The sequence below is a fragment of the Odocoileus virginianus genome, chromosome 4 (genome assembly GCF_023699985.2).
Source record: "Odocoileus virginianus isolate 20LAN1187 ecotype Illinois chromosome 4, Ovbor_1.2, whole genome shotgun sequence".
Lineage (NCBI taxonomy): Eukaryota > Metazoa > Chordata > Mammalia > Artiodactyla > Cervidae > Odocoileus > Odocoileus virginianus.
Window position 1 is genome coordinate 77,276,663 of NC_069677.1, and position 26,714 is coordinate 77,303,376.

At 37.6% G+C, this 26,714-nt stretch overlaps 1 protein-coding gene and 1 pseudogene across 1 annotated transcript in view; one reads left to right on the top strand and one right to left on the bottom strand.

Moving 5' to 3' along the window:
* The window catches only part of BRWD1 (bromodomain and WD repeat domain containing 1), a 123,001-nt gene that overhangs the window by 65,923 nt on the left and 30,364 nt on the right, over positions 1–26,714 (bottom strand). The window contains exons 10-19 of the mRNA XM_070466778.1: positions 22,430–22,500; positions 19,455–19,555; positions 18,616–18,656; positions 17,519–17,617; positions 14,388–14,538; positions 14,023–14,157; positions 9,833–9,961; positions 9,271–9,496; positions 5,538–5,723; positions 522–705 (exon numbers count right to left, since the gene is read on the bottom strand). Coding sequence (XP_070322879.1) covers positions 522–705; positions 5,538–5,723; positions 9,271–9,496; positions 9,833–9,961; positions 14,023–14,157; positions 14,388–14,538; positions 17,519–17,617; positions 18,616–18,656; positions 19,455–19,555; positions 22,430–22,500 — 1,323 coding nt within the window. The remainder of the gene's footprint in view (positions 1–521; positions 706–5,537; positions 5,724–9,270; positions 9,497–9,832; positions 9,962–14,022; positions 14,158–14,387; positions 14,539–17,518; positions 17,618–18,615; positions 18,657–19,454; positions 19,556–22,429; positions 22,501–26,714) is intronic.
* On the top strand, positions 20,019–21,121 carry LOC139034810 (GTP-binding nuclear protein Ran-like; annotated as a pseudogene).

A 26,714-nucleotide genomic window follows, 5' to 3' on the forward strand; every position in this document is an offset into this window, starting at 1 on the left:
CACCTGCTACCACAAAAAAAAAAAAAAAAAAAAAGGAAATTATGTGCCTTCTGATGGAATTTTACCACTTATGAAATAATCTCACATAAAACTAAAAATAAGACATTTGGAATAACTAAAAATTTAAACACTGGCTATTTGGTCCTATTGAGGAATTTTTTTTTAAGATATGACAATGGCACTATGGTTTTATTTTAAGATAAGTAATTATCTTTAGAAATTACATACTGATAAACTTTTGGACAAAATGGAAGTCTGAAACATCCTTCAAAATAATACTGAAGAAGAAAAGGCAGGTGTTTATGTAGATGAAACAAGATGAGTTATGAAAAAACTTACCACAGTAAAAAGTTAGAGAACAATTATGACATTTTCCTACCACAATTAAAATATATCCCAATCCATTACTAAAATATATGTATATGATTATTTATACCACTAAAAATTTAACTATGTGTAAATAACCATATAGATATATTTTCATAGATATAAACAATATTAATAGATATCCTAAAACAAACCTAAATATGCCTAGTGGTACCTCTGGGACAACCACTCTTCTCTTCCAGGCCTGCAGGTCACGCTCCGTAGCCATCTGACTGCGCGGAGCATTCTGGTGCATCTGACGGACACCTTCCACTTGTCCACTACGACGCAGACCAATATTTGGAGGAGACTGGATGTCTAAGCTTAGTCTTCTAAAACCTAGAAAAAAATTGTAAAGAATGACTGCAAAACAAACTTCAATCTAATGTGCATATACATTCCTAACATGATACGAACCAAAATAAAAGATCTACTGAAAAAACTTTGGAAAAAAGAACTTTTAATGTGACTGAGATTAAAATGTAGAATACAGAACATGACTATTAACGTCATTTTCCATTTTTACTAGACTTTCTGAATTTTATGTTACAAGCATTTTCTATAATAATGTTATACCTGCAGTCCTAAAAACCTTGCCTTCCTCAAAACTGCAAGCTAAAATATCATCTTTCTGGAAAAATCAGCAATGCAAATAGATGTCTCAAACTGTGGTGGCTTGATAATAAGAGATCTAATAACAAACATTATTTATGACCTAAAGAGATAATCTAAGCCACTCAGGCAGGCAGCCTGCCAGGGACCATTAATAAAAATTCACAAAAATGTGAAGTGGGGAAATGTCGGCAGCACCTTAAGTGGAGCTCGGGTAACAGAGCACAATGCGGACAACAGGGAGCCCTGAGCCTGCGCAGAGCTGGGCAGGCTCACAGGAGGCGGCAGGGTAACCTCCAGGAGCTGCAAGTCACGAAGGATGGAGACCGTCCTGAGGGGTTGTGGGGGGAAGCCCAGGCAAGTACTTATTTCCTTAAAATACAGGGTGAGCACAGGGAACTCTACTCAGTGCTCTGTGGGGACCTAGACGGAAAGAAATTCCAAAGAAGATGGGATATATCTATATGTATAGCTAATTCACTTTGCTGCACAGAAGAAATTAACACAATGTTGTAAAGCAACTATACTCAAATTTTAAAATATTTTTTTTTTAAAGAAAGTTTAAAAAAAAAAAAGAGTGAAGAGGACCCTGCTACTAACTGGGGGCTATATACTTTTTGGCCACCTCATGTGAAGAGTTGACTCATTTGAAAAGACCCTGATGCTGGGAGGGGTTGGGGGCAGGAGGAGAAGGGGACGACAGAGGATGAGATGGCTGGATGGCATCACTGACTCCATGGACATGAGTTTGAGTGGACTCCAGGAGTTGGTGACGGACAGGCAGGCCTGTCGTGCTGTAGTTCATGGGGTCGCGAAGAGTCGGACATGACTGAGAGACTAAACTGAACTGAACTGAAGGAGGCTATTAAATTTTACTTCAAATACACCAGCTCTCCGAGCCTAGGATAAAATTCAAATATGAGTGAATGCAACTTCTGCACTCTTCTACATACAACATTCTGTTTACCGATCAAATGTGAACCAGTTTGTACTGCACTACATACTACATCTATTAAAACTTACGTTTAAAAAAAATTATGTTAAGTGAGCGTGCTATTAATCCAAAATTTATATTAAAACATACTGATGTTTAAGAAACACTTTTTGCATTTAGAACTAAAAATAAATTCTAAATTTAACTGCCCAAGTCACAGCATTATTCTCCAACAATCTGAAGAAAACATATGCACAGGTAACTTATCTCAGATTACTTTTCATACTTGCTGTTCAAAGTATGAGAAGTAACATGAGTAACCATAAACAGATTAATTACAAAGAACTGTTATTCCACGTAGTGGAATACTATGAAGCTATAAAAAGGAATGAAGAAGAGTTCTATGAATGGATAGGAGTGATTTCTAGAACATACTGTAAAGGAAAAAAGCAAGGTGTGCAGAAGAATTCATACATATCTTGTGTCACTTGCTCTGATGCACTGAGATAAACACAGCAGCAACTATGTAGTGTGTGTGTGTGTCAGTTGTGTAGTCGTGTCTGACTCTTCGCAACCCCATAGACTGTAGCCCACCAGGACCCTCTGTCCATGGGATTCTCCAGGCAAGAACACTGGAGTGGGCTGCCATTTCCTTCTCCAAAAGAAACTACAGAAAGAAAGAAGTCACTCAGTCGTGTCCAACTCTTTGCGACCCCATGGACTGTAGCCTACCAGGCTCCTCCATCCATGGAATTTTCCAGGCAGGAGTACTGGAGCGGGTTGCCATTTCCTTCTCCAGTATTCTTGCCTAAAATATTGAACCTGAATCCAATTATAAAATAATTAGACACATTCAGGGAATTGAGGAAAAATCTGTGAAATAACAGGCCTGCACTCTCCCTAAGTACCAGCACCATGAGGGAACTATTCTAAATTAGGAGGGGTAATAACTAAGCACAACCAAGGCCTGATTAAATCCTAAAATTTTAAAAAGCCCTGAAGGGCAATTTTGGAACAAGTGAGGAAATATGAAGATTGTACATCAAGCAGCAGTATTTTATAGACTGTATACTGTATAGTATTATAGTTTGTTGACCTATGATCACTGTACTATGAACATATAAAAATGTTTCTGGTTCTTGGAAGATACAGAATCATGTCTGAAGGGATAAAGTTTACAGTATCTCCAACTTGCTCGCAAATTTAGGAAAAAAAATACCAGAGACAGAAATTATTTCAAGTGTATATGAGAACCATACAAGACTGTTAATATCATTTGTTTGAGATTAGCAAACTCTCAAAAGTACCCAAAAGTCCATCAAGAGATTGAGCTGAATAAAATCAGATATAGGCATACAACAGAGTACACAACAGTCAAAACTAATCCAATGCAATAACTTATCAATCTTAAAAATACAGCATTCTAATGGCAGAAAGTGAAGAGGAACTAAAGAGCCTCTTGACAAGGGTGAAAGAGGAGAGTGGAAAAGCTGGCTTAAAACTCAACATTCAAAAAACTAAGATCATGGCATCCAGTCCCATTACTTCATGGCAAATAGATGGGAAAATAGTGGAAGCAGTGACAGATTTTGTTTACTTGGGCTCCAAAATCATTGCAGATGGTGACTGCAGCCATGAAATTAAAAGACGCTTCCTCCCTGGAAGAAAAGCCTGACAAACCAATACAGCATATTAAAAAGCAGAGACCACTTTGCTAACAAAGGTCCATCTAGTCAAAGCTATATGGTTTTTCCAGTAGTCAGTTATGAATGTGAGAGCTGGGTCACAGAGGCGGAGCGCCAAAGAATTGATGCTTTCAAACTGTGGTCCTAGAGAAGACTCTTGGAGAAGTCCCTTGGACAGCAATGAGATCAAACCAGTCAATCCTAAAGAAAATCAACCTTGAATATTCATTGGAAGGACTGTTCCTAAAGCTGAAGTCCCAATACTTTGGAACCTGATGCAAAGAGCCAACTCACTGGAAAAGACCCAACTCACTGGAAAAGACCCTGATCCTGGGAAAGATTGAGGGCAGGTGGAAAAGGCAACAACAGAGGATGACATGGTTGGATGGCATCACCAACTCAATGGACATGAATCTGAGCAAACTCCAGGAAACAGAGGATAGAGAATCCTGGAGTGCTGCAGCCCCTGGGGTCACAAAGAATCAGACACCAAGTTCCCTTTATAAACCTTTTTATAAAGTTTAAAAACAAATGCTTTTTATATAATAAAAAGCATTTGTTTTTAAACTTTATATATTATACAACACTACCTTTTCTAAAAGCTGTATGCACATAATTTATTAAAAGCTTAATAAATATTTTTCTAGTTAAAAAAAAAAAAAAAAAAGAATGTCAAGTCTATTCTTAGAATTCAAAGGAAGGATCAACAGAATTGTCATCTTGGGGAGGGAAATAGGGCAGGACCACATAAAAAGATGTGTATTATTATCATGATTAAAAAAAAAAAAAGAAAATGAAGAGCATCTGTGAACCAATGATAAGACTATGTCAATAACAAAATTTGAGAGTTTTGTTGCTGTTGTTAAGTATTTACTTATTTACGTGGCTATACCTGGTCTTAGCTGCAGCATGCAGGATCTAGTTCCCTGACCAGGGATCAAACCCAGGCCCCCTGCACCAACAGCATGGAGTCTCAGTCATTCAACTACAGGGGTTCCAAGAACAAAGTTTTGACAGACACAATTCTGTGCTGCTAAAAACCAAAACAACTAAATATATAAAAGAAGTAAAACTTAAAAGTATAACACACTGATTTTAAAGAGAATTAATGAAACTTCTAGACCTAACAGTCACTTCAAATAAAAATCTAAAGCTCTCCGAGTTTTCTGGAGTCCAGTGGTTGCAACTCTCTGCTTTCACTGCCGAGGACCTGGGTTTGATTCCTGGCCAGGAAACTAGACCCCGTCAGTCATGTGGCCAAAACAAAAAATAATAATAATAAAAAATCTAAAGTCTAGTTATGAGGCAGATTAGATGAAAGAGAGCAAGAGTGAAAAGGCAGAAAGAGCTGAAGAAACTGTTCAGAACAGAGCACAGAGCAATAGATAGGAAATTTTACAGCATTTTATGGACTCAAAAAGCTCTAACCTTCCACAAGGTTTTAACTTTCCCAGAGTTCAGCTGCATAACAATCACCATCTCTTCTAGATTATTTCCATTAGTATAATTTTTACCACATTCCAGTATTAAGTACTCTGCCCTGAAATTCACTGCAAGCTTCTAATTCTACAAGAAACATTAGGGCTCTACTCAATTAGCTTTTTAAAAGATTATATAAAAAGGAAACCTAATGTTTCCTTTAGAAAACACTTTGTTCTCTACTCTTTTTAACTCAAAACAATTTTAATATAATTTTGCAAATACTCTTATTTTAGAGCAAAAAGACTTCAACAGCCTTTCAAAGTACCTGAAATTCAAACGTTCATTTGTTAGTCCATCAACCTTATACCTCATAAAGCTATCCTCCAGACTTCTGCTCAAAGCTGTAAATGTATACTGTTTAAAGTTCTTCACACTGCATGCACGGGACAATGACTTCATTTCTTCTCCAATTTCAGTCTAGCCATGTTAAGGCAGAATGCCTCTGCTGCACCTCCTACCTCTTCGGGGAGTTTCTTCCCCGTTTGCAAGTCCGCTCGGAACAGCCTCCTGACCCGCTCCCATTCTCTGGTCTTGCTGCTGCTGCAACTGTCGTATCATTCCATCCAGGACACTGCGCTCTGGGCTTCGTTCACCATTGTCATTAGTTTGCAGGCTTATAATTTGTTCTATTACCTCTCCATCACCTGCAAATTCAATGAATGAATATCAAATCATAATATATACAAAGATTGGAAAAAAAAAAAACTTTCAACAAGTTACAATTAAAATTACATTAGCAACTGTCAGAAGACTTGTTTTTCAAAAATAATCATTAAAGATAGCCTTTATTTTCACAACTAATTAGGTTAGAGAAAAGATTCAAAACCAACTTTACAATACTAAGTTCCACAAAAACCTCAACAGAGCTTCTGAAATCCATCGAAGTAGAGGAAAACACATTTCGGCGAAAATCTTGTTTTTCTGTTTCAGATCAATGCCTCTTATTTATACAATTATTTCATTAAATCTTATTTCCCAAGGTCTCTGACTATAATAGATCAGCAAAGAATCAACTGGACTTCATTGTATACCTCTGAGTTTTCTACGCAACTCAGTCTCTGATGTAGAAAAAAAGCAATGGCATTTCCTTAATCTTAAGAAATAAAAAAGAGTGAGTAACACCTTTTTGGCCTTCAGCAAATGACCACTCTGAACTGCAGCTGTAATTCTTCAGGTACAAAATCAGATTTTTTTTAAGTGTCTTTGCTTCTTTATTTTTCAAATAACACATTTTCAAAGATATTTAATACAGTCATAGTGTTAATGGAGAAAAAGTGCTGGATGGTTGTGGGGTCTTGAAACGTACTTAAGACACGAACATTTTCATACAAAAACAATTCCTTACTTTTCCTCCCACCATAAAATACATCTTCTTTGAACACAGAACATAAGACCTTCCAACCACACCAGCTTATAAGCAGAATTCTAACAAATTAAGATTAATAGGGTATTAGGCAAAAAGAATGCAAAGATATACTTGTATATTTGCATCCATAGTAACCCATGAGAAACTGAAAAATGTCATACTATTTCAGGGAAAAAAAGAATACTTCTATCCTACTACATGAGTTAGATTCCCTTGTGTCTCAGGTAACATCTCCATTTTACTACGGAAATCAATGAAGAACTGAAAAGAGCTAAATAAAAATTACTGAAGCTTTTTTGATGACTGTCAAAAAAAAAAAAACGAGCTAAGAAAAGCAGAAGTGGAGCCCTAATCTAAAAGGATAAAAAGATTTTCATTAGAACCAGGAGTAACATAACATTCCTCAGATCACAACATGGAACCAAAGGGAAAAGAGCAGAAAAGGAGACTTCTAATCCTCTCCCCCAAAACCCATGTTATGTTTCTCTCCCGGCCCTGGACTTAGATGTAGGCTTGGCGAACACCATCAAGAATGATACTGGTTTCTATCTGACATAATGCAACCACCATTCAAATATTGAAGAAGGCTTCAATGCTACAGTGGCTTTCACTACAAAATACTACAGCACTGGAAAGAATGCAAGAAAGAAGGGCTTTCAAACACTGGATAACTGGGCCCCCTGAGAAGACAACAGAGTCCAGTCTTTGGACTGTTCCAGGTAACAGCCTGGAGGCAATTTCCAAGCTGCAGACCAAGGAGAGGGAACCCAAACACCATCCAGAAATCACACTGAGTCGAGACAGAGGTCAGGGTCTGGGAGCAAGAGGGAAGACTAAAGTATGCAGACTGGTTAGAAGAACTGAAAAGATACGCCATGATGACACCAATTTTAAAAAGCTGGATTATTTACATTAAGATGAAACAAATAGTCTTCAAAACAAGAAATGCTCTCTCAAGAATAAACAGGGACATTTCATAATGATGAAAGAATTCACCAAGAGCACAATCTGAAATGTGTATTTACATAACAGAATTTTAAAACAATAAAGCAAAAACTGATTGAATCGAAGGAAAAAAAAAAGACAAATCCACAGGATAGTTGGATATTTCAGCACTCCTTAAAACAGCCACAAAATGGGAAAAAGCCAAGTGTTCTCCAGCTACTAGTGAATGGATAAATAATGGTATATCCACGCAATGGTACATGATCACTAAACAAGGGAAAAAAAAAGACTGATACCTGCAACAACAGGAATGAATCTCAAAAGCACCATGCTAAGTTAAAGAAGCCAGACACCACAGACTACATGTTGTATGATTTCATTGATATAAAATTCCTTTAAAAGGAAAAATTAAAGTGACAACAACAGTCATTAAAAGGGGCCAGGAGAAGGGAGAGGAATAATTCTACAGAGGCTCAGGAGAATTTCTGGAGGCAGTGGAAATGCTCTGCTATTTGCATTGTGGTGGTGGCTTACATGACTGTCTTAACATTTCTCAATTCATTTGAATCGCACACTTAAAAGTGGTGAATTTTGTTGTACCTTAAGTATACTTTAATCAAACTAATAAAAAGAATTTGGAAGAGTAAACATATGGTGATTGTAAATCTTTAACCTTCAAGTTTCAGCAAATCAATCCTCATCCAAACAAAAGTATCTTTTTGTGTTTTTAACTGGAGGATAACTGCTTTACAATGTTGTGCTGTTTTCTGCCATACGTCCGTGTGAACCAAGTCACAGGTATACACGTCCCCTCCCTCTTGTACCCCCTATGACTTCATTGCACAGACGTATCTTTTTTTCTTTGCTCAGTACAAGAATACTAGAGAAAAATGCTACACTGCTATGAACAAAAACAAACCAAAGCAAAACACCTCTACCCTTGGCTAAGACAGGCAAAGGACAAGATGGAACTGAGAACCTCCTCTGCCAGAAAGTTAGTGTTCAGGGAATGATGGGGACTTGGGAAAAGACACAAAACTCAGCCTAAAGGGCTTCCACAGCCAAATCCAAGGATAAAATGAGCAACTAAGTAATGACAGTACTGGATTTTAACACACTATATAACCCAGAAGTCCAGACTAAAACTTAATAAATGGGAGAATAGTAGATGGTCAGCTAATGATAAAATGAAGAAACAATGATAAAAGAGTTGGAAAACCATTTCGCAACCTTCAGAACGACAACTGATTCAGGCAAGAATTACCAATGGATCTTCAAACTTCCAGGTAAAGTTAGAAAAGGAATAGGTTATTTACTCAAGTTACTAAATAATTACAAAGAGGAAAAACCTTCAGAGTGGAGCACTTTGGCAGATACCCAGTGTTCAAAGTCAACATCATCAATAATTGGATGAAACACAGCCATAGGCATCCTGATATGATACTCCAAAAAGACTACATCGTTTATGTTGTGCTCTTCAAAAATGCACAACCTGAACTTCCCAAATTAAAATCTACACTGGGGAGAGAAAAAAAGCTGTAAGAGGCATTATTAAAGTAACAAAATTTGATTACAGGCTTGCTATATAATAGCATAAATGTTAAATGTTCTATTTTTGATAACTGTTCATGATTATATAAGAAAACATATTTGTTCTTAGAAAATACATACTGAAGTATGAAGGGGTAAATGGATATGAGGCCCAGAACTTAAGTCTCCAGTGGGTCACAACAATGATATCTATCTAGAGATAGAATAATAAAACAAACATTGCAAAATATTAAGGACTGGTAAATCTGAAAGTACAGGAGTTCTCTGTATTATTACTTACATTTTTCAAATTAAAAAAAAAAAATTTTTTTTTAAGGTTTAGCACTTACTTGTTGCCACATAGCCTAGTTGTGGAACCAAATGTTCATCTGCAGAATTTTCTCGGCCAGGCACTAATCGCTGATACTTAGTTGGATGAGGGTTTCCATCTACATCTACCAAGAATGGTGGAGGCATAAGGTGAGGGGCCTGCTGAGTCTGCTCATCTAAGACGTAATTGTTAGAATCCCTAATCAGTGGTCGATAGTCAGTATGGAAGAACATCTGGTCAGGAATCTAGAAATGGAAAGTTTACAGACTGAAATTTTGAGGATTAAACATGTTAAAGAACATGAATATTAACCAGTTAATTTTATTAGAAAGGATAAAAAAATCAAACAATACATCTAACCTATTTTTAAAACACCCTTAACTATTTTTTTTTTTTTAAAGGTGTTTATTTTTATTTTGTTTTGGCCATGCTCTATGGCATGTGGGATCTTAGTTCCCCGACCAGGGTTTGAACCCGTGTCTTCTGCATTGAGAGCATGGAGTCTTAACCACTGGACCACCAGGGAAGCCCCTAAAACACCCTTAACTATTTACATGCTCTATGAAAGTATGTACAATGACCTTTTCATATGGCTTGCTGCATCCAAAACCAAATATCAGAAGGTGACCGTGAGAATCTGTACAGGCAAAATGCTGTCCATCCTGTGAAAACTTACAATCAAAGACAGCTCCATGTCCTTGTCCTTCAATCTAGGAAACAAAGACGGAAAATTTTATGACCATTTCTATGTAACACCTTAACTTCTGAAAAAAATATTTAAAAATGAATTTTTCATTAAGCACATCAATATTTTCAAAAAGTAAAATTCACTTTAGATATCACTGGCCTAGAACAAACCTTGAAAGATCTTCTAAGAATTAGTTCTCAAAACGATCAAATGAAGGATCATCAGTTCAGTTCAGTCCAGTCACTCAGTCATGTCCGACTCTTTGCGACCCCATGAATTGCAGCACGCCAGGCCTCCCTGTCCATCATCAACTCCCGGAGTTTACTCAAACTCATGTCCATCGTGTCAGTGATGCCATCCAGCCATCCCATCTTCTGTCATCCCCTTCTCCTCCTGCCCCCAATCCCTCCCAGCATCAGGGTCTTTTCCAATGAGTCAGCTCTTTGCATCAGGTGGCCAAAGTATTGGAGTTTCAGCTTCAGCATCAGTCCTTCCAATGAACACCCAGGACTGATCTCCTTTTGGGACGGACTGGTTGGATCTCATTGCAGTCCAAGGGATTCTCAAGAGTCTTCACCAACACCACACTTCAAAAGCATCAATTTTTCAGTGCTCATCTTTCTTCACCATCCAACTCTCACATCCATAAATGACCACTGGAAAAACCATAGCCTTGACTAGATGGATTGGCAAAGTAATGTCTCTGCTTTTTAATATGCTATCTAGGTTGGTCATAACTTTCCTTCCAAGGAATAAGTGTCTTTTAATTTCATGGCTTCAATCACCATCTGCAGTGACTTTGGAGCCCCCAAAAATAAAGTCTGACACTGTTTCCACTGTTTCCCCATCTATTTGCCATGACCAACCCCAAGTGAAGGCTTTCTTTACGTCTTACAAGAGAATGAAACTTCCATAAACATTTTAGTACATAACAAGAATCTATTGATTAATAACTTACAAGGGAAATGATTAAAAATGAATAAAGTTTGTTACTCATGAATTAAAATCAATACTTTTATGGAGTTTAAGCTTTTCACTTAGATGACTAACCACCATGCAAAATTTGTAATGCTGCAAAAGTCTCAACAGTGCATATGTAAATTCTTACACCTGCAACTACCTTACTTCAGACTGCCACAAATTTCTAAGTTGTCGTGAATGTTGGGCTTCCCTCATAACTCAGTTGGTGAAGAATTCGCCTGCAATGCACGAGACCCTGGTTCGATTCCTGGGTCAGGAAGATACCCTGTAGAAGGGAAAGGCTACCCACTCCAGTATTCTGGCCTGGAGAATTCCATGGACTGTACAGTCCATGGGGTGGCAGAGTGAGACATGACTGAATGACTTTCACTTTCATGAATGCTGCCTAAAATAGGTAACTGCTTTATTCTTGTTATTTTAACTCTATATTCGATTAGTTTAGTACTAACAATTTATAGTTAAATGAGATGTTTCATTAACTCATTAGCATAGAGCTACGTATACTTGTTGTCTCAGCCTATAAATAATTATTAAAATTTAGGACAAGTTAACCTAAATCAGTACTGGAAAAAGGAATCATCCACCCAAACAAAACAGAAGTATCTATTTTCATTGCCAGAACAAACTCTCATACATACCTAAATACCCACTTGAAAAACAATTCACTTCTGCTATACCACACATGAAAGAGTGCCTTTAACAAAATGGGGGGAAAAAATTAAGATATCAGGATACTTAGGGACCTGCTAAATAAGATAATGCCCCCTTGACCTGAGACTCTCAGTCTAAGTAAAGCAAAGGCAGGTGGGGAGGCAAAAGCCCTGGGCTGGTCAGGCAAAGCTGGTGGCAGCTACTTTGCTACCACACATGTGCAACTAACCTCACCAAAATCTCTGCTAAGGGTACCTACTGAGAAGGAAGTTTCCCAAATGGGCAAACCTACCTAGGCAGAGCAAGACACACACCACTTTTTATCTGCTATCTGAAGAGTCCTACATAATCATTCCTTATAAAACAAAAATAACCTGCAACTGTGTCTGGAGAACACTTCAATGTCACACTATGTTTACTACTTTTTTAACAAAATACTGTCTTATTAGTAGCTTAAAACCCAAGAATTAAGAGACTCTCAGGTGATTAGTAAAGGTAAGAATTATTCAGCCTACAAGGCCAATTTTTGGTGTCTGACTAGAAATAAAGTCATCATTGTCCATTTGAGACTTAACAGGTTACTCTTAGTCCTAGTGGTTATTTTAGATTATATTCTGTTTAAAACCTGAATTAATGTAGTCTTCTGTTTAAACAGATTAAATTTAAATTCCTATTGAGTTTTAAAGGACAATTAAGAAGATGGATGTACGTATGAGTTTTAAGGCCACTGAAAAACTAAAGAAAGCTTTTTTCTTTTCCAAGGATTCTGAACAGAGATGCAACATTCAGAGATGCCTAACGATGTACTTTATGCTATTTCAGTTGTTTTAGTGCATTTAATGTTAGTATATAAAACACTTTAGACAGTTAACTGTCCAATGTAAGCATATTAAAATTAAAATTTAATTAAAATTAAAATTTTAAAGGTCAGAAAAAAAAAAGAACAAAAACATGGATCACATGGACGAAGATGGTTTTCAATCAAAAGGTCTAAGAATCACTCATCTGTAGGATGCTACTGTACTGCCTCAAAAATTAATTAGCCTTTGAACTGGGTCTCAATATACATAAAGAGTAATTTTAGAAAACCTATCATGTATGCATCTCAAAAGACTTAACTATGTATAAGTCCTTTTATCCATTCCCCTCAGAGTTTATCCCAAGGAAATAATCAGGGATCGACATACACAGCCATATATATTCAAACTGTTGCTGCTGTGCAGGTTTTAGAAACGACTTAAATACTCAACAACAGCAAATTAACTACGCAAGTAATTTTCTTCTAAGAAAGGCTGAATTTACCAAACATACATTTACAAATTCTTAAAAATAAAGGCTTGAAAAGCATTCTTTACATAAAATGAGAAGGGATTACAAAACTGTATGTGAAAGAGCAAAAACAAAAAACTATGTGTAAGAACGCCAACTAATAATGATGCCATCAGAAAATCTCCAATGGATATTGATACCTGTGAAAGTTTAATGAGGAACCAGACATTTACACAGTCTCTGGGAAAAAAATCAGCTTAAAAATTACAAAGAAAAGAAACATTTAAAAAATCAGTGCAAAAACTTGGCAGATGTCACCTTAACCAAATACTTATAATTATCACCATATTAATAGTGGAACATATAAACATCATTAGCCTCCTAATATAATGCATGGAGGGCACATTATCATTTATTTTTTTATCAAAAAATATACAACAGTATTACATCATGAGGAAATACCAGACAAAACAAATATCCTGTAATATTACTTGTCTGTAAAAAGGCAAGATATGCAGGGTGAAGGATTACTGATTTTACAAAAGTGGAAATACATAACTACTTAATATGATGCATGATCCTGAATTAGTCCAAGGGGTAAAACGTAACTATAAAGGCATTTTTAGGACAACTGACAAATTTTCAATGTAAACTGGATTAGGTAATGCTACCTTATCAATGTTAAATTTGCTGATTTTTGGTAACTATATTGCAGCTATGAATAAGAAATTCTAAAAATATGCAATAAGGTCATAATCTGGCTTTCAAATATTTGTGTGCAAAAAGAAAAAAACTGAGGAAACAGATGTTGACTCCTGAGAGGACTTTACTGAATATTATTTTTTATTACCAGGTATTTTAATAAATTTAAATAGTGAAAAAGTGTGAATTACCACACATAATTTTGCCAATTTAAACACAGGAACACATTCACAGACACAAAGCTAAATAAATAAATTTTGAAAATCCTTCCCTCATGTGAATTAGTTATACAGAGTTCACTTACATACGTACGTTTGTATGTATGACTATCAGATATTTATCAGCCTTAAATAAAGCAGAACAAGATCTCTAGAAATACAAACTGCCAAAAACATGCAGATCGGTTTCGGCTACATGTCCTTATCCAAACATTTGAAACAAGTGCAAACACGCGTGGAGACACATACTCCCCCCACTTACCATATTGAAATAATGTTTCATCTTGGTGCCTTTTGTGATATCCCATATGAATATGCTGCCATCATGTCCTGCAGATAACATAATTCTGGAATCAAAGGGATGTGTCTCCAAAACAAATACTTCATCAGCATGTCCCTTTATTCAACAAAGTCATATAGTTAAGGAGGGTCTGCAAGTTATAAGTTTAAATTAAAAGCCCATGTTGTCACAGTATCTAAGGGCTTTTAAAAATGCATTAATGACAGTAATTTATACATTAGTATATATACAAATTTCTATTCATTTGATAATATAAATGAAACAGGGTTTTTTTTTTTAGTTAAAAAAAAAAATCTTTATTTGTTTTATGTTATAAAACTACCTACCAACAGGTTATGAAGCAGCTGTCCAGTATAAGAATTCCACACTTTGAGGACATGATCATTCACAGCTGTGACAACAATGCTATCATTCTGATTCCAAGCTATCATTGTTACTTTGGGTTTCATAAACCTTTCCTCTTCCAAAGATAAATCTCTAAGAAAAAAAAATACAACATGTGCAGTGCTGTATGTGTAGGAGGCTACACAATGCCTCATCGATACAAAAATAGTAAATAATCTAGCTCACGTCCACACCTTATCCACATCACAAGAGTTTATCACGTCTGACCCACAAGAGGTTATCTATGAACAGATGAGGGCAAGATCCCAAGCGGAAAGGGATGATCCAGGAACAGTTCAGAGGCTGAATATAGGCAGATTCCAGAACACTACCATTATTCATAAAAGCAAAGCTTTTCTCTACACCGAGGATTCCTTTCTCTTGACTGCAAGGCTTATCGGTAATATTTTCAACTACGTGGAAGACAGGAAGAAGGTAATTCACCTTCATGCCCCCAATGTCTAGAAAAGTGCCTGACAGATTTTCAGTGTGCTGAACTATCGCTTTACACTTCCTACAGACTGTTCCTACGGCTCCCTTGGCAAGAAGGGTCTTATATACACATGTCTGCAATGTTTTGCTGCCTTCAAGAAAGCAATATGCAGATTCTGTATAAGATACAGCAGTCAGTAGTATGGAGGGGTGGGGGGAGAACCTAGCTGCTTCTGAAGTCATAGAGCACATTCTAAGAAATTATAAACATAAAATAAACATGTATTTTAAAGAAAACAGCTACAAGAAGGAGTGCTATGTAACAGCTACCTGTGTAAGCACAATGGAACACAAACGACTGAATAATTCTAACTAAATTGGTCAGAGGAAGTGTAACACAAGAGACAAAATGGAATACAAGCTAAGATTTCCACGCTTCACCTGAATTTACTAACAGACATTTCATCAAATTGATAAGTCAAGATCAGAACACTGGAACAAATATATCCATCAATTTATACACATAGAAAACACTGCTTTTCAAGATTCGAAAAGAGGTAAAACTTTAAATGAGAAAAGAATATTTCTACCAAGAGGGGAAATACAGGAAAAGTTCTCTCCATGAAGACAGTATAGCAGTAAGAAAACTAAACAGTTCTCAGTCTCATTTAAAAAAATTCTGAACCTCCTCGGTGACCCAGTGATAAGGAATCCGCCTGTCAACGCAGGACTTGGGTTCAACCAGAGTCCAGGAGGAGTCCACATGCCATCAGGCAACTAAGGCCCAAGGCAGCCAAATGAAGTATTTTAAACATTTTATTCAAGTTTTTACAATAATGTTCCTATTTTGCCTAATGAAGTAGCTGTTCATACCTGAATACGGTTTCAAATTTTCTTCACTATTATTCATTCATTATTATTCACTTTCACACTAAGATGCTGAATATCCAGATGTAACATTTTTAAGTAACTGTAAAGATTTGTTTGTGAACAGGGATTATCAGATTTCTAGTATGTATTCTTTCCATTCTCTACCACAGGTCATTCCACAAAAATATTAATATCAAATTTAGTTTGAAATCTAATACAACTGTTTGAGTCACAGTGGAGAATGAGTTAATTTCTCCTACTATTACTAAAAATAAAGCAGATACGAAGATTTCTAAACAACAGAATGTGTAACATTTCAGAAAAAATGCTAAAAACTGATATGCCTACTCTACACCAAGTAGACTAGGCTTCCCTCACAGCTCACTCATTGAAGAACCTGCCTGCAGTGCAAGAGACCCAGGTTCAACTCCTCGGTTGGGAAGATCCCCTGGAGAAGGAAATGGTAACCCACTCCAGTATTCTTGCTTGGGAAATCCCATGGACAGAGGAGCCTGGCAGGCTAGTCCATGGGGTGGCAAGAGTCAGACATGACTTAGCAACTAAACCACCACTACCACACCAAGTTCTGCTACAAACTTGAATACGATTTTCAATTGCCAATAGTACTTACAGGCAGGTAGTTTCATCTCCCAGATGATGAAACAGATTGTGATGGTCTCAAAATGATATAGCTATAAAAAGTTTAAGTGGTACTTGAGCAAAGTTCTGACACCAAAACTCATATTCTTCCCACCACCTATACAGTCTCCCAGTACGTACAAATCCAAAAACATAATGTATCTGAAATTTATAATATCTATCTTGGGAAATACTACAATTATCTCAAAGCTGCTGAAAATATGTTTGAGACTCTGGAGTGTTGGGGGGGGGCGGGTGCCACAGTTAAGACAAACTTGCCTTCAATACCATTTTACAAACCAAAATTTTACCATGTAAAATAAAAATATCACTCCCAATGGAGATCAATTTTTAAAAACCGAAACAATAAAATGTATTTGCTTACTTTTTTTTTTAAACCAGATATAGCTTTTTTTTTTTCCATTTATTTTTATTAGTTGGAGGCTAATTACTTTACAATATTGTAGTGGTTTTTGTCATTCATTGACATGAATCAGCCATGGATTTACAAACCAGATATAGGTTTTTAAAATGTTAACTTTTTAAAGATTCAAGTCAGTGTGTGGCAAAACCATTACAATATTGTAAAGTAATTAGCCTCCAATTAAAATAAATTTAAAAAATAATAAAATAAATGAAAAAATCTTGATCTTTATATAAGTAAAAGAAAAATAAAAAAAATAAAAATTCCAAAAATCGTATCTTCATTTTTGTTTTCCCGGTGTATAGGCTCTTAGCTCCCTGATCAGGGATTGAACCAATGGCCCCTGCAGTGGAAACCTGGAGTCTTAAACACTGGATTGCCAGGGAGGTCCCATCCTATCTTTAGAAAAATAGAATTTTCTGAAAATCTCCACGTTTGACATACTTATTTACATATTTAAAACAGTAGGTGGTTTTAAATGCAACACTTCAGAGGAAGTCAATGCTTTGAACAATGGAATAAATACAGTGTTCTTTCCTACATAAATCTAAGATTTTAACAGGTTTAAGTATGTGTCAGACATGCAGGAGAGAGCCATTCACTTAGATCGGAGGTGGCTCTAGTTCCTGAACAAAGCAAAAAACCAACCAGAGAGACAGACCAAGTATTCAGGATGCACCTACTTGGAAACAAACCATCTCAACTTACCCCGAGATTCTAGTGGCCATATCTAGTAAGATGCTTCTCCATTCTAACTGTTCAAATCTCCAAATTCGTGCTGTTCCATCTCTGCTACCACTTAAGAACCTTAAAATAAAAGAAACAGATCTACTTACATACATGCTACCAAAGGCTACAGTTAAAACCACAAGCAAAACAATTTTTAATGTAGCTATCTTGACTGCAGGTAAATCTACAGGTGTTAATTCAAAAAGATGGGGATTTAGGGCCTATCTAAAAGGAGAAAATCTGGTTTGCTCTGATTGCCTGGCCCTATTGTAAAGCACATTTCAAACCCAATCATTACCTTGTCAAATAGTTTTGAAAAGATATGTGATAAGTACTAGGGAGCAGGGAAGGACAATTAAAGATGATGGAAGAAGTAGTAAGAGCAAAAGCGCCATTATAAGCATTTAAATTCTAAACTCAATTTCATGCTAGTCACTATGTATAAATAAATCCATCACTAAGTTAAGTGTTAAAAAGAAGAGGTAAGAGGTACCTGAAAAGACAGTGGGGACCACAAAAAAGGATATAATTTAAGGGATAATTTTGTTGCAGATTACATCACAGTAATTGATTAGAAAAGATTTAACTATCCAAATGGGCATCCCTGGTGGCTCAGCTGGTAAAGAATCTGCCTGTAATGCGGGAGACCTGGGTTCAATCCCTGGGTTGGGAAGATCCCCTGGAGGAGGGAAAGGCCACCCACTACACTGTTCTGGTCTGGAGAATTCCATGGACTGTAGAGCCAATGGGGTTGCAAAGAGTTAGACACGACTGAGCGACTTTCACTTTCACACAACTGTTCAAATATAAGCAATTTCATTATCCTGTTACCTAATTTTCCTGTAAATCAAACAGCCAGTAGTGAGCTGAAGAACTACTTTGGATATAGGAGGCTGCAGAAACTATAATTCTAAAAACTTAATTGTTTCCTCCCTGTCACACTTTTCCTTCAATTACTACAGTTACTAATAAGGGCCTGCCATATATACCTGCAAAGTGACATATAAGCTACACTAATAGGAAGCATAACACATTTACCTAAAAACACACTCACGAATACAAACTCACTTACTTACCGATCACCACTGTTACAAAATTGGATGCTATCAACTTTATCCTAAAGAGAGGAGAAAACCAAACACAAAAGAAATCATCTACATAGTTTGTAAACAAAGAAAGAGCCCACCCAGTTTTACAGTTAGAAGCACATTTGGTTTAAAGCAAGATATCTGCACTTTTGCTGGTTAATCCTGCCATTCAAACATATATTGTATGTTTAAGAGCAAAGAACCTAACTACAAATCAAACCAGACTAAGATACAGCTTTTATCTCAAAGATAGACACATAGGGTTTAAAAAGAAAAAACAGCCTGCTTCTAAAATTAAACCTGTATTTACAATTAATTATATCTACAAAATTAATATCGATAGAAAGTGCTAAAAAAGTTTTAGCTGAAAACAAGTCGCATTCACTTGATTATGTGCAAAACAAACAAAAATTTCTTTGAAAGTGATTGTTTTTTATCAAATAACTTCACAGAACTTCCTTAAAGAGAAAAAGATGACCTGACTGCTGACCAGTCCTCCAGAACACTGAGAGTTATCTATCTTATAGTGCACGTTAATAAAACAGCATTCTAATTCCATGAGCTTGGTTAAGATAAACAGGCCCAATTCAAACCTAATCCACTCCAATCAACTGTCATAATCAAATGGACCTGAAGCAGAAATACCCACTGTAAAGCATTTGCACAGTTAAGATACTGACAGGTGCTGAGCCTGTCAGTATCACCTTTCATCTTTAAATGCAATTCCTCCTCCATTTAAGTTAAAAGTAAAGTCAATAATGGTTATTGAGACTATATACCAACAAGAATATTAAAAATTTACTTAATTTTAAAACATGAAGACTTACAGTGTGACTTTCAAGTTCTGCGATTTTTTCAGGTGCTTCAAAACCCAAAAAATACATTCTGATTACATGATCAGTACTACCTGTGGCTAGAAACATACCACCTGAAACAAAAATTTTAAGTTTTAAAATCCAGTTTGTAACAAATGTCTTAACCAAACTTCTATATTAAGTAAGCTCTCTACACCAAAAGTAAATTCATCTCAATAGATCCATCTCATTATATAAAGAACTTTTAAAAATTAACATAGTATATTGTGATGATATGACTTTTAGGAAGAAATCTGTATTTGGTCTTCATCCCTGTTTCTGGCTGAACTAAAACCCTTAGAATTTCCTAAGTGAAATAATACTGCTGTCTTGATTTTTCATATAACAAACCCATTTCAATCACACCAGACTTTATGTTAATGAGGTAACTTTTGAAAAGCATATGGAAGAGGAACCAGCCATGTCATAGAGACTGGTAGAGAGGGCTGTGAGAGAGCTGAATCCATCCTTATGGCCAATGAGTTACCCAACTGTGCCTGTGTGATGAAGCCTCATAAGAAACCCAAAGGGGCTTCCGCCATCTTTCCAGCCCTCAGTCAGACGGGCGTGGAGACGCTTCTGGAAGTAACATTGCGATGGCTGCCCAAGGAGAACCCCAAGTTCAGTTCAAACTTATTTTGGTTGGTGATGGTGGTACTGGAAAAACTACATTCGTGAAGCATCATCTGACTGGTGAATTTGAGAAGAAGTATGTAGCTACCTTGGGTGATGAGGTCCATCCTCTTGTGTTCCATACCAACAGAGGACCTATTAAGTTCAATGTATGGGATACAGCTGGTCAGGAGAAATTTGGTGGACTGAGAGATGGCTATTATATACAAGCTCAGTGTGCCATTATAATGTTTGACGTAACATCAAGAGTTACTTACAATGTGCCTAACTGGCATAGAGATCTGGTATGAGTGTATGAGAACATCCCAATTGTGTTGTGTGGCAACAAAGTGGATATTAAGGACAGAAAGGTTAAGGCAAAGTCAATTGTCTTCCACCGAAAGAAGAATCTTCAGTACTATGACATTTCTGCCAAAAGTAACTACAACTTTGAAAAGCCCTTCCTCTGGCTTGCTAGAAAATTGATTGGAGACCCTAACTTGGAGTTTGTCACCATGCCTGCTCTTGCCCCGCCAGAGGTGGTCATGGACCCAGCCTGCCTGGCAGCACAGTACGAGCACGATTTAGAGGCTGCTCAGACAACTGCTCTCCCGGATGAAGATGATGACCTGTGAGAAAGTGAAGCTGGGGCCCAGCGTCAGAAGTCTAGTTTTATAGGCAACTGTCCTGTGATGTCAGTGGTGCAGCGTGTTTGCCACTTTATTATATAGCTAAGCAGAACATGTGCTTAATCTTTGGATGCTGAAGGAGATGGATGGGCTTTGGAGTGAATGTGGCAGTTTAAAAAAAAAAAAACCTTCATTTTTTGGACCTGCATATTTAGGTGTTTTGGAACACAGTTGTTTCCTCCTTGAGTTTCAAATATAAGACTGCTATAGCCACATGACAATATTGAGAGGTGGAATCTTGTGTGTTACTGTCATTCCCATTCCTTTTCGTTTAGAATCAGAATAAAGTTGTATTTCAAATATCTAAAAAAAAAAAAAAGAAAAGAAAAGAAAAAGAAACCCAAAGGGCAAGACTCAGAGAGCTCCAGGTGGATGAACAGGAGGAGATTAGAGAAGAATAGCAGGACTGGAGAGTCCTCCTTCCCAGAGACTTTATACTAAGCATCTCCTCCGTCTAGCTATTCCTGAATTATGTTCTTTCATAATAAACCAAAAATCCACTAGTGAAAGGACTTCTGTCAGCTGCTTCAGCAAATTAACTAAATCCAAGGAAGAAGTTGTGGGAACCTCTGACCTACAGCCCATCAACAGAAGCAAGGTGACAACCGGGTCTGAGGCTGGAGGTGGTCTGGGAATCTTGTAGGACTGAGCCCTTATTCTGTGCAATCTCACACTATTCTCTAGGTAGGCAGTGTCAGAATGGGGTTGAATTGTAGGATGCCAAGCTAGTATCAGAGAACTGTTTGGTGGTATTATAGCAGGGGGTGGGGGTGGGGGGGGTGTACACATCAGATGATGCTTAATTTTAAAATGTTAATTCAATCTGGAAATGTTTATTATCTCCCTGTCATACTGGTTGTGACAAGGACTAAGATGCTGCCACTCCAAAAATGCATGAAAACAGGTTCTGCTTTCTAAATACCTTTACAGTCCTAGGGGATCCTGGTGACTTAGATGGTAAGGAATCTGCCTGCAATGTGGGAGACCTGGGTTCAATCCCCAGGTCAGGTTCCATCCCTGGGTCAGGAAGGTCTTCTGGAGAAGGAAATGGCAACCCACTCCAGTACTCTTGCTTGGAAAATCCAATGGACGGAACAGCCTGGTGGGCTACAGTCCACGGGATCACAGAGAGTCAGACACGACTAAGTGACTAACATTTACACACCTAAACATAGCTATGGTGTATGAAGTTCATTTGTTCACATTTTCAGACTTCTATGGGGGAAAATCTTTGACCTCTCCCCAAAACAAAGGTTACCACACAAGTCCACTGTACAAAAAAAGAAAAAGAGGAATAATTTCACAAGATGTGTGCAAAACAAACCTAAACTCCCCAAAACCAGCAATTCAAAGAGAATCACAATCTTGGCTTATCGTACACATGGGGCACATGGCACAGGAACTGCTCACTTGGACACTCTAAGTGTCCTTTTTGACAGTTCTCTCATATCCCTGGCTCTGATTACTACGAAAAATCCAAGAGAGTCAGAATGGGGAAGATAAGAAAAAGGCTAATTAACATTACAGGTTAAATCTATGAAATGAACATAAGTCATTCACCATCTATCTGATAAAGGCATTAGCCATAATGTGGTTGCTCAAAAAAACTAAAACAAAACTAAGAAAAACACACTAAAGGTATCTTACCAACACTAAATGAAGAACACAGCATTTGAACACCTGGTCTAGGCTTTTCAGTGAACTTCAGGGGACGTGGACTAGAAAAGAAGAACATGTTGTTTTAAAATACACATTAACATGGTTTAACATACTGGAAGTTTCCATAAGCCTCTTATCCTTATTTTATCAGAGGGCAGACAGAATGAAAACCACAATCACAGAAAATCAACCAAACCATCACATGGACCACAGCCTTGTCTGATTCAATGAAACTATTAGCCATGCCATGTAGGGCCACCCAAGACGGACAGGTCATGGTGAAGAGTTCTAACAAAATGTGGTCCACTGGAGAAGGGAATGGCAAACCACTTCAGAATTCTTGCTTTGAGAACGCCAAGAAGGGTATGAAAAGGCAAAAAGATGTGACACTGAAAGACGAGCTCCCCACGCCGGTGGTGCCCAGTATGCTGCTGGAGAAGAGCGGAGAAACAGCTACAGAAAGAATGAAGGCACAAGGCAAAGCGAAAGCAACGCGCAGCCCTGCACGGGACGGGTACTGACATGCGGTCCAGTGCTGTGAAGAACAACACTGCATAGGAACCTGGAATGCTAGGTCCATGAATCAGGGTAAACTAGAAGTGGTCAAACAGGAGATGGCAAGAGTGAACATCAACATTTTAGGAAATCAGTGAACTAAAATGGACTGGAATGGGTAAATTTAATTCAGATGACCATTTTATCTACTACTTTGGGCAAGAATCCCTTAGAAGAAATGGAGTAGCCCTCACAGTCAACAAAGAGTCTGAAATGCAGTACATGGTTGCAATCTCAAAAATGACAGAATGATCTGTTTCCAAGGCAAACCATTCAATATCACAGTAATCCAAGTCTAAGCTCCAATCACTAACACTGAAGAAGGTGAAGTTGAATGATTCTATGATGATCTACAAGATCTTCTAAAACTAACACCAAAAGAAGTCCTTTTCATCTTAGGGGACTGGAATGCAAAAGTATGAAGTCAAGAGATACCTGCAGTAATAGGCAAATTTGGCCTTGGAGTACAAAATGAAGCAGGGCAAAGGTTAACAGAGTTTTGCCAAGAGAACACACTGGTCACAACAAACACCCTCTTCCAACAACACAAGAGACGACTCTACACATGGATATCACCAGATGGTCAATACCGAAATTAGACTGATTATATTCTTTGCAGCCAAAGGTGGAGAAGCTCTATCGCTTCTCGGCCTTCTGGCTAAGATATCAAGTGCAAAGATGAAGAAACCCTATCCAGTCAGCAAAAATAAGACCGGGAGCTGACAGTGGCTCAGATCATGAACTCCTTATCACAAAATTCAGACTGAAACTGAAGAACGGAAAATCACTAGACCATTCAGGTATGACCTAAATCAAATGCCTTACAATTATAGTGTGATAAGTGACAAACAGATTCAAGGGATTAGATCTGATAGAGTACCAAGAACAATGCACGGAGGTTCGTGACATTGTACAGGAGGCAGGGAACAAGAAAAAGAAATGCAAAAAAGGTAAAACGATTGTCCAAGGAGGCCTTACAAATAGCTGAGGAAAGAAGAGAAGCTAAAGGCAAAGGAGAAAAGGAAAGATATACCCATTTGAATGAAAGGTTCCAAACAACAGCAAGGAGAGATTAAAGAAACTGTCCTCAGTGATCAATGCAAAGAAATAAGAGGAAAACAACAGAATAGGAAAGACTAGAGACCTCTTAAAGAAAATCAGAGATACCAAGGGAACATTTCATGCAAAGATGGACACAATAAAGGACAGAAATGGTATGGACCTAACAAAAGCAGAAGATATTAAAAAGAAGTGACAAGAACACACAGAACTGTACAAAAAAATCTTAATGATCCCAAGAATCACAATAGTGTGATCACTCACCTAGAGCCAGACAACATGGAGTCCAAAGTCAAGCAGGCCTTAGAAAGCATCACTACAAACAAAGCTAGTGAAGGTGATGGAATTCCAGCTGAGCTACTTCAAGTCCTAAAAGATGATGCTGTGAAAAGTGCTGTACTCAGTAAGCCAGCAAATTGAGAAAATTCAGCAGTGGCCACAGGACTGGTAAAGGTCAGTTTTCATTCCAATCCCAAAGAAGTGCAATGCCAAAGAATGCTCAAACTACCGCACAATTGCACTCATCTCACACACTCGGCAAAGTAATGCTCAAAATTCTCCAAACGAGGGTTCAACAGTAAGTGAACAAAGAATTTCCAGATGTTCAAACAGGACTTGGAAAAGGCAAAGGAACCAGCAATCAAATTGCCAGCATCCACTGGATCACAGGAAAAGCAAGAGAGTTCCAGAGAAACATCTACTTCTGCTCTATTGACTATGCCAAAGTCTTTGACTGTGTGGATCACAACCAACTCTGGAAAATTCTTAAAGAGATGGGAATACCAGACCACCTTTCCTGCCTCCTGAGAAATCTGTATGTAGGTCAAGAAACAACAGTTAGAACTGGGCATGAAACAACAGACTGGTTCCAAACTGGGAAAGGAGTACATCAAGGCTGTATATTGTCACCCTGCTTATTTAACTTCCAAGGAGAGGACAGACATCACACGAAATGCCGGGCTGGATGAAGCACAAGCTGGAATCAAGACTGCCGGGAGAAAGATCAATAATCAGATATGCAGAGGACGCCACCCTTATGGCAGAAAGTGAAGAAGAACTAAAGAGCCTCTTGATGCAAGTGAAAGAGGAGAGTAAAAAAGTTGGCTTAAAACTCAACATTCAGAAAATGAAGACCATGGCATCCAGTCCCATCATTTCATGGCAAATAGATGGGGAAACAATGGAAATAATGACAGACTTTATTTTCTTGGGCTCCAAAATCACTGCAGATGGTGACTGCAGCCATGAAATTAAAAGACACTTGCTCCTTGGAAGAAAAGCTCTGACCAACCTAGACAGCATATTAAAAAGCAGAGACATTACTCTGTCAACAAAGGTCCATCTAGTCAAGGCTATGGTTTTTCTAGTAGTCTTGTATGGATGTGAGAGTTGGACCACAAAGAAAGCTGAGCACCGAAGAACTGATGCTTTTGAACTGTGGTGTTGGAGAAGACTCTTGAGAGTCCCTTGGACTGCAAGGAGATCAAACCAGTTAACCCTAAAGGAAATCAGTCCCAAATATTCATTGGAAGGTCTGATGCTGAAGCTGAAACTCCAATACTTTGGCCACCTGATTCAAAGAACTGACTCATTGGGAAAGACCATGATGCTAGGAAAGACTGAAGACAGGAGAAGGGGATGACAGAGGATGAGACTTTTGGATGGCATCACCATCTCGATGGACATGAGCCTGAGCAAGCTCCAGAAGTTGGTGATGAACAGGGAAGCCTGGCATGCTACAGTCCATGGGGTCATCAAGAGTCAGACACGACTGAGTGAGTGAACTGAACTGAACCTACCGGCTTTAGGCTGAAATCGAAACTGTGATTCAAAAATCTCCCCAAAAACAAAAGCCCAGAACCAGACAGCTTCACAACTGACTTCTATCAAACATTCAGAGTAGAGCTAATGCCAATCCTTCTGAAACTCTTTCAAATAACTGCAGAGGAAGGAACACTTTCAAACTCATTGTATGAGTCCACCATCATCATGATACCAAAACCAGACAAAGACATCACAAAAAAAGAAAATTACAAGCCAGTATCACTGATGAACATCAACACAAAAATCCTCAACAAAATTCTAGCAAACAGAATTCAACAACACATTAAAAAGATCATACACCATGATCAAGTCGGGCTTATCCCAGAAATGCAAAGATTCTTCAATAAACACAAATCAATCAATGTGATACACCATATTAACAAACTGAAAGATCAAAACCATATGATAATCTCAACAGATACAGAAAAAGCTCTTGACAACATTCAAAAGCTTATTTTGCCCATTTATGGGCATAGAGCGAACCTACCTCAACATAATAAAGGCTATATACAACAAACCCACAGCAAACATTATTCTCAATGATGAAAAACTGAAAGCATTCCCTCTAAGATCAGGAACAAGACAAGGGTGTCCACTTTCACCACTATTATCCAACACAGATTTGGAGGTCTTAAGTACAGCAATCACAGAAGAAAAAGAAATAAAAGGAATCCAGATTGGAAAAGCAGCAGCAAAACTCACACTGTTTGAAGATGACATCATACTATACATATAAAATCCTGAAGATGCTATCATGAAATTACTACAGCTAATAAGTGAATTTAGTAATGTTGCAGGATACAAAATCAATACCTAGAAATCACTTGCATTCCTA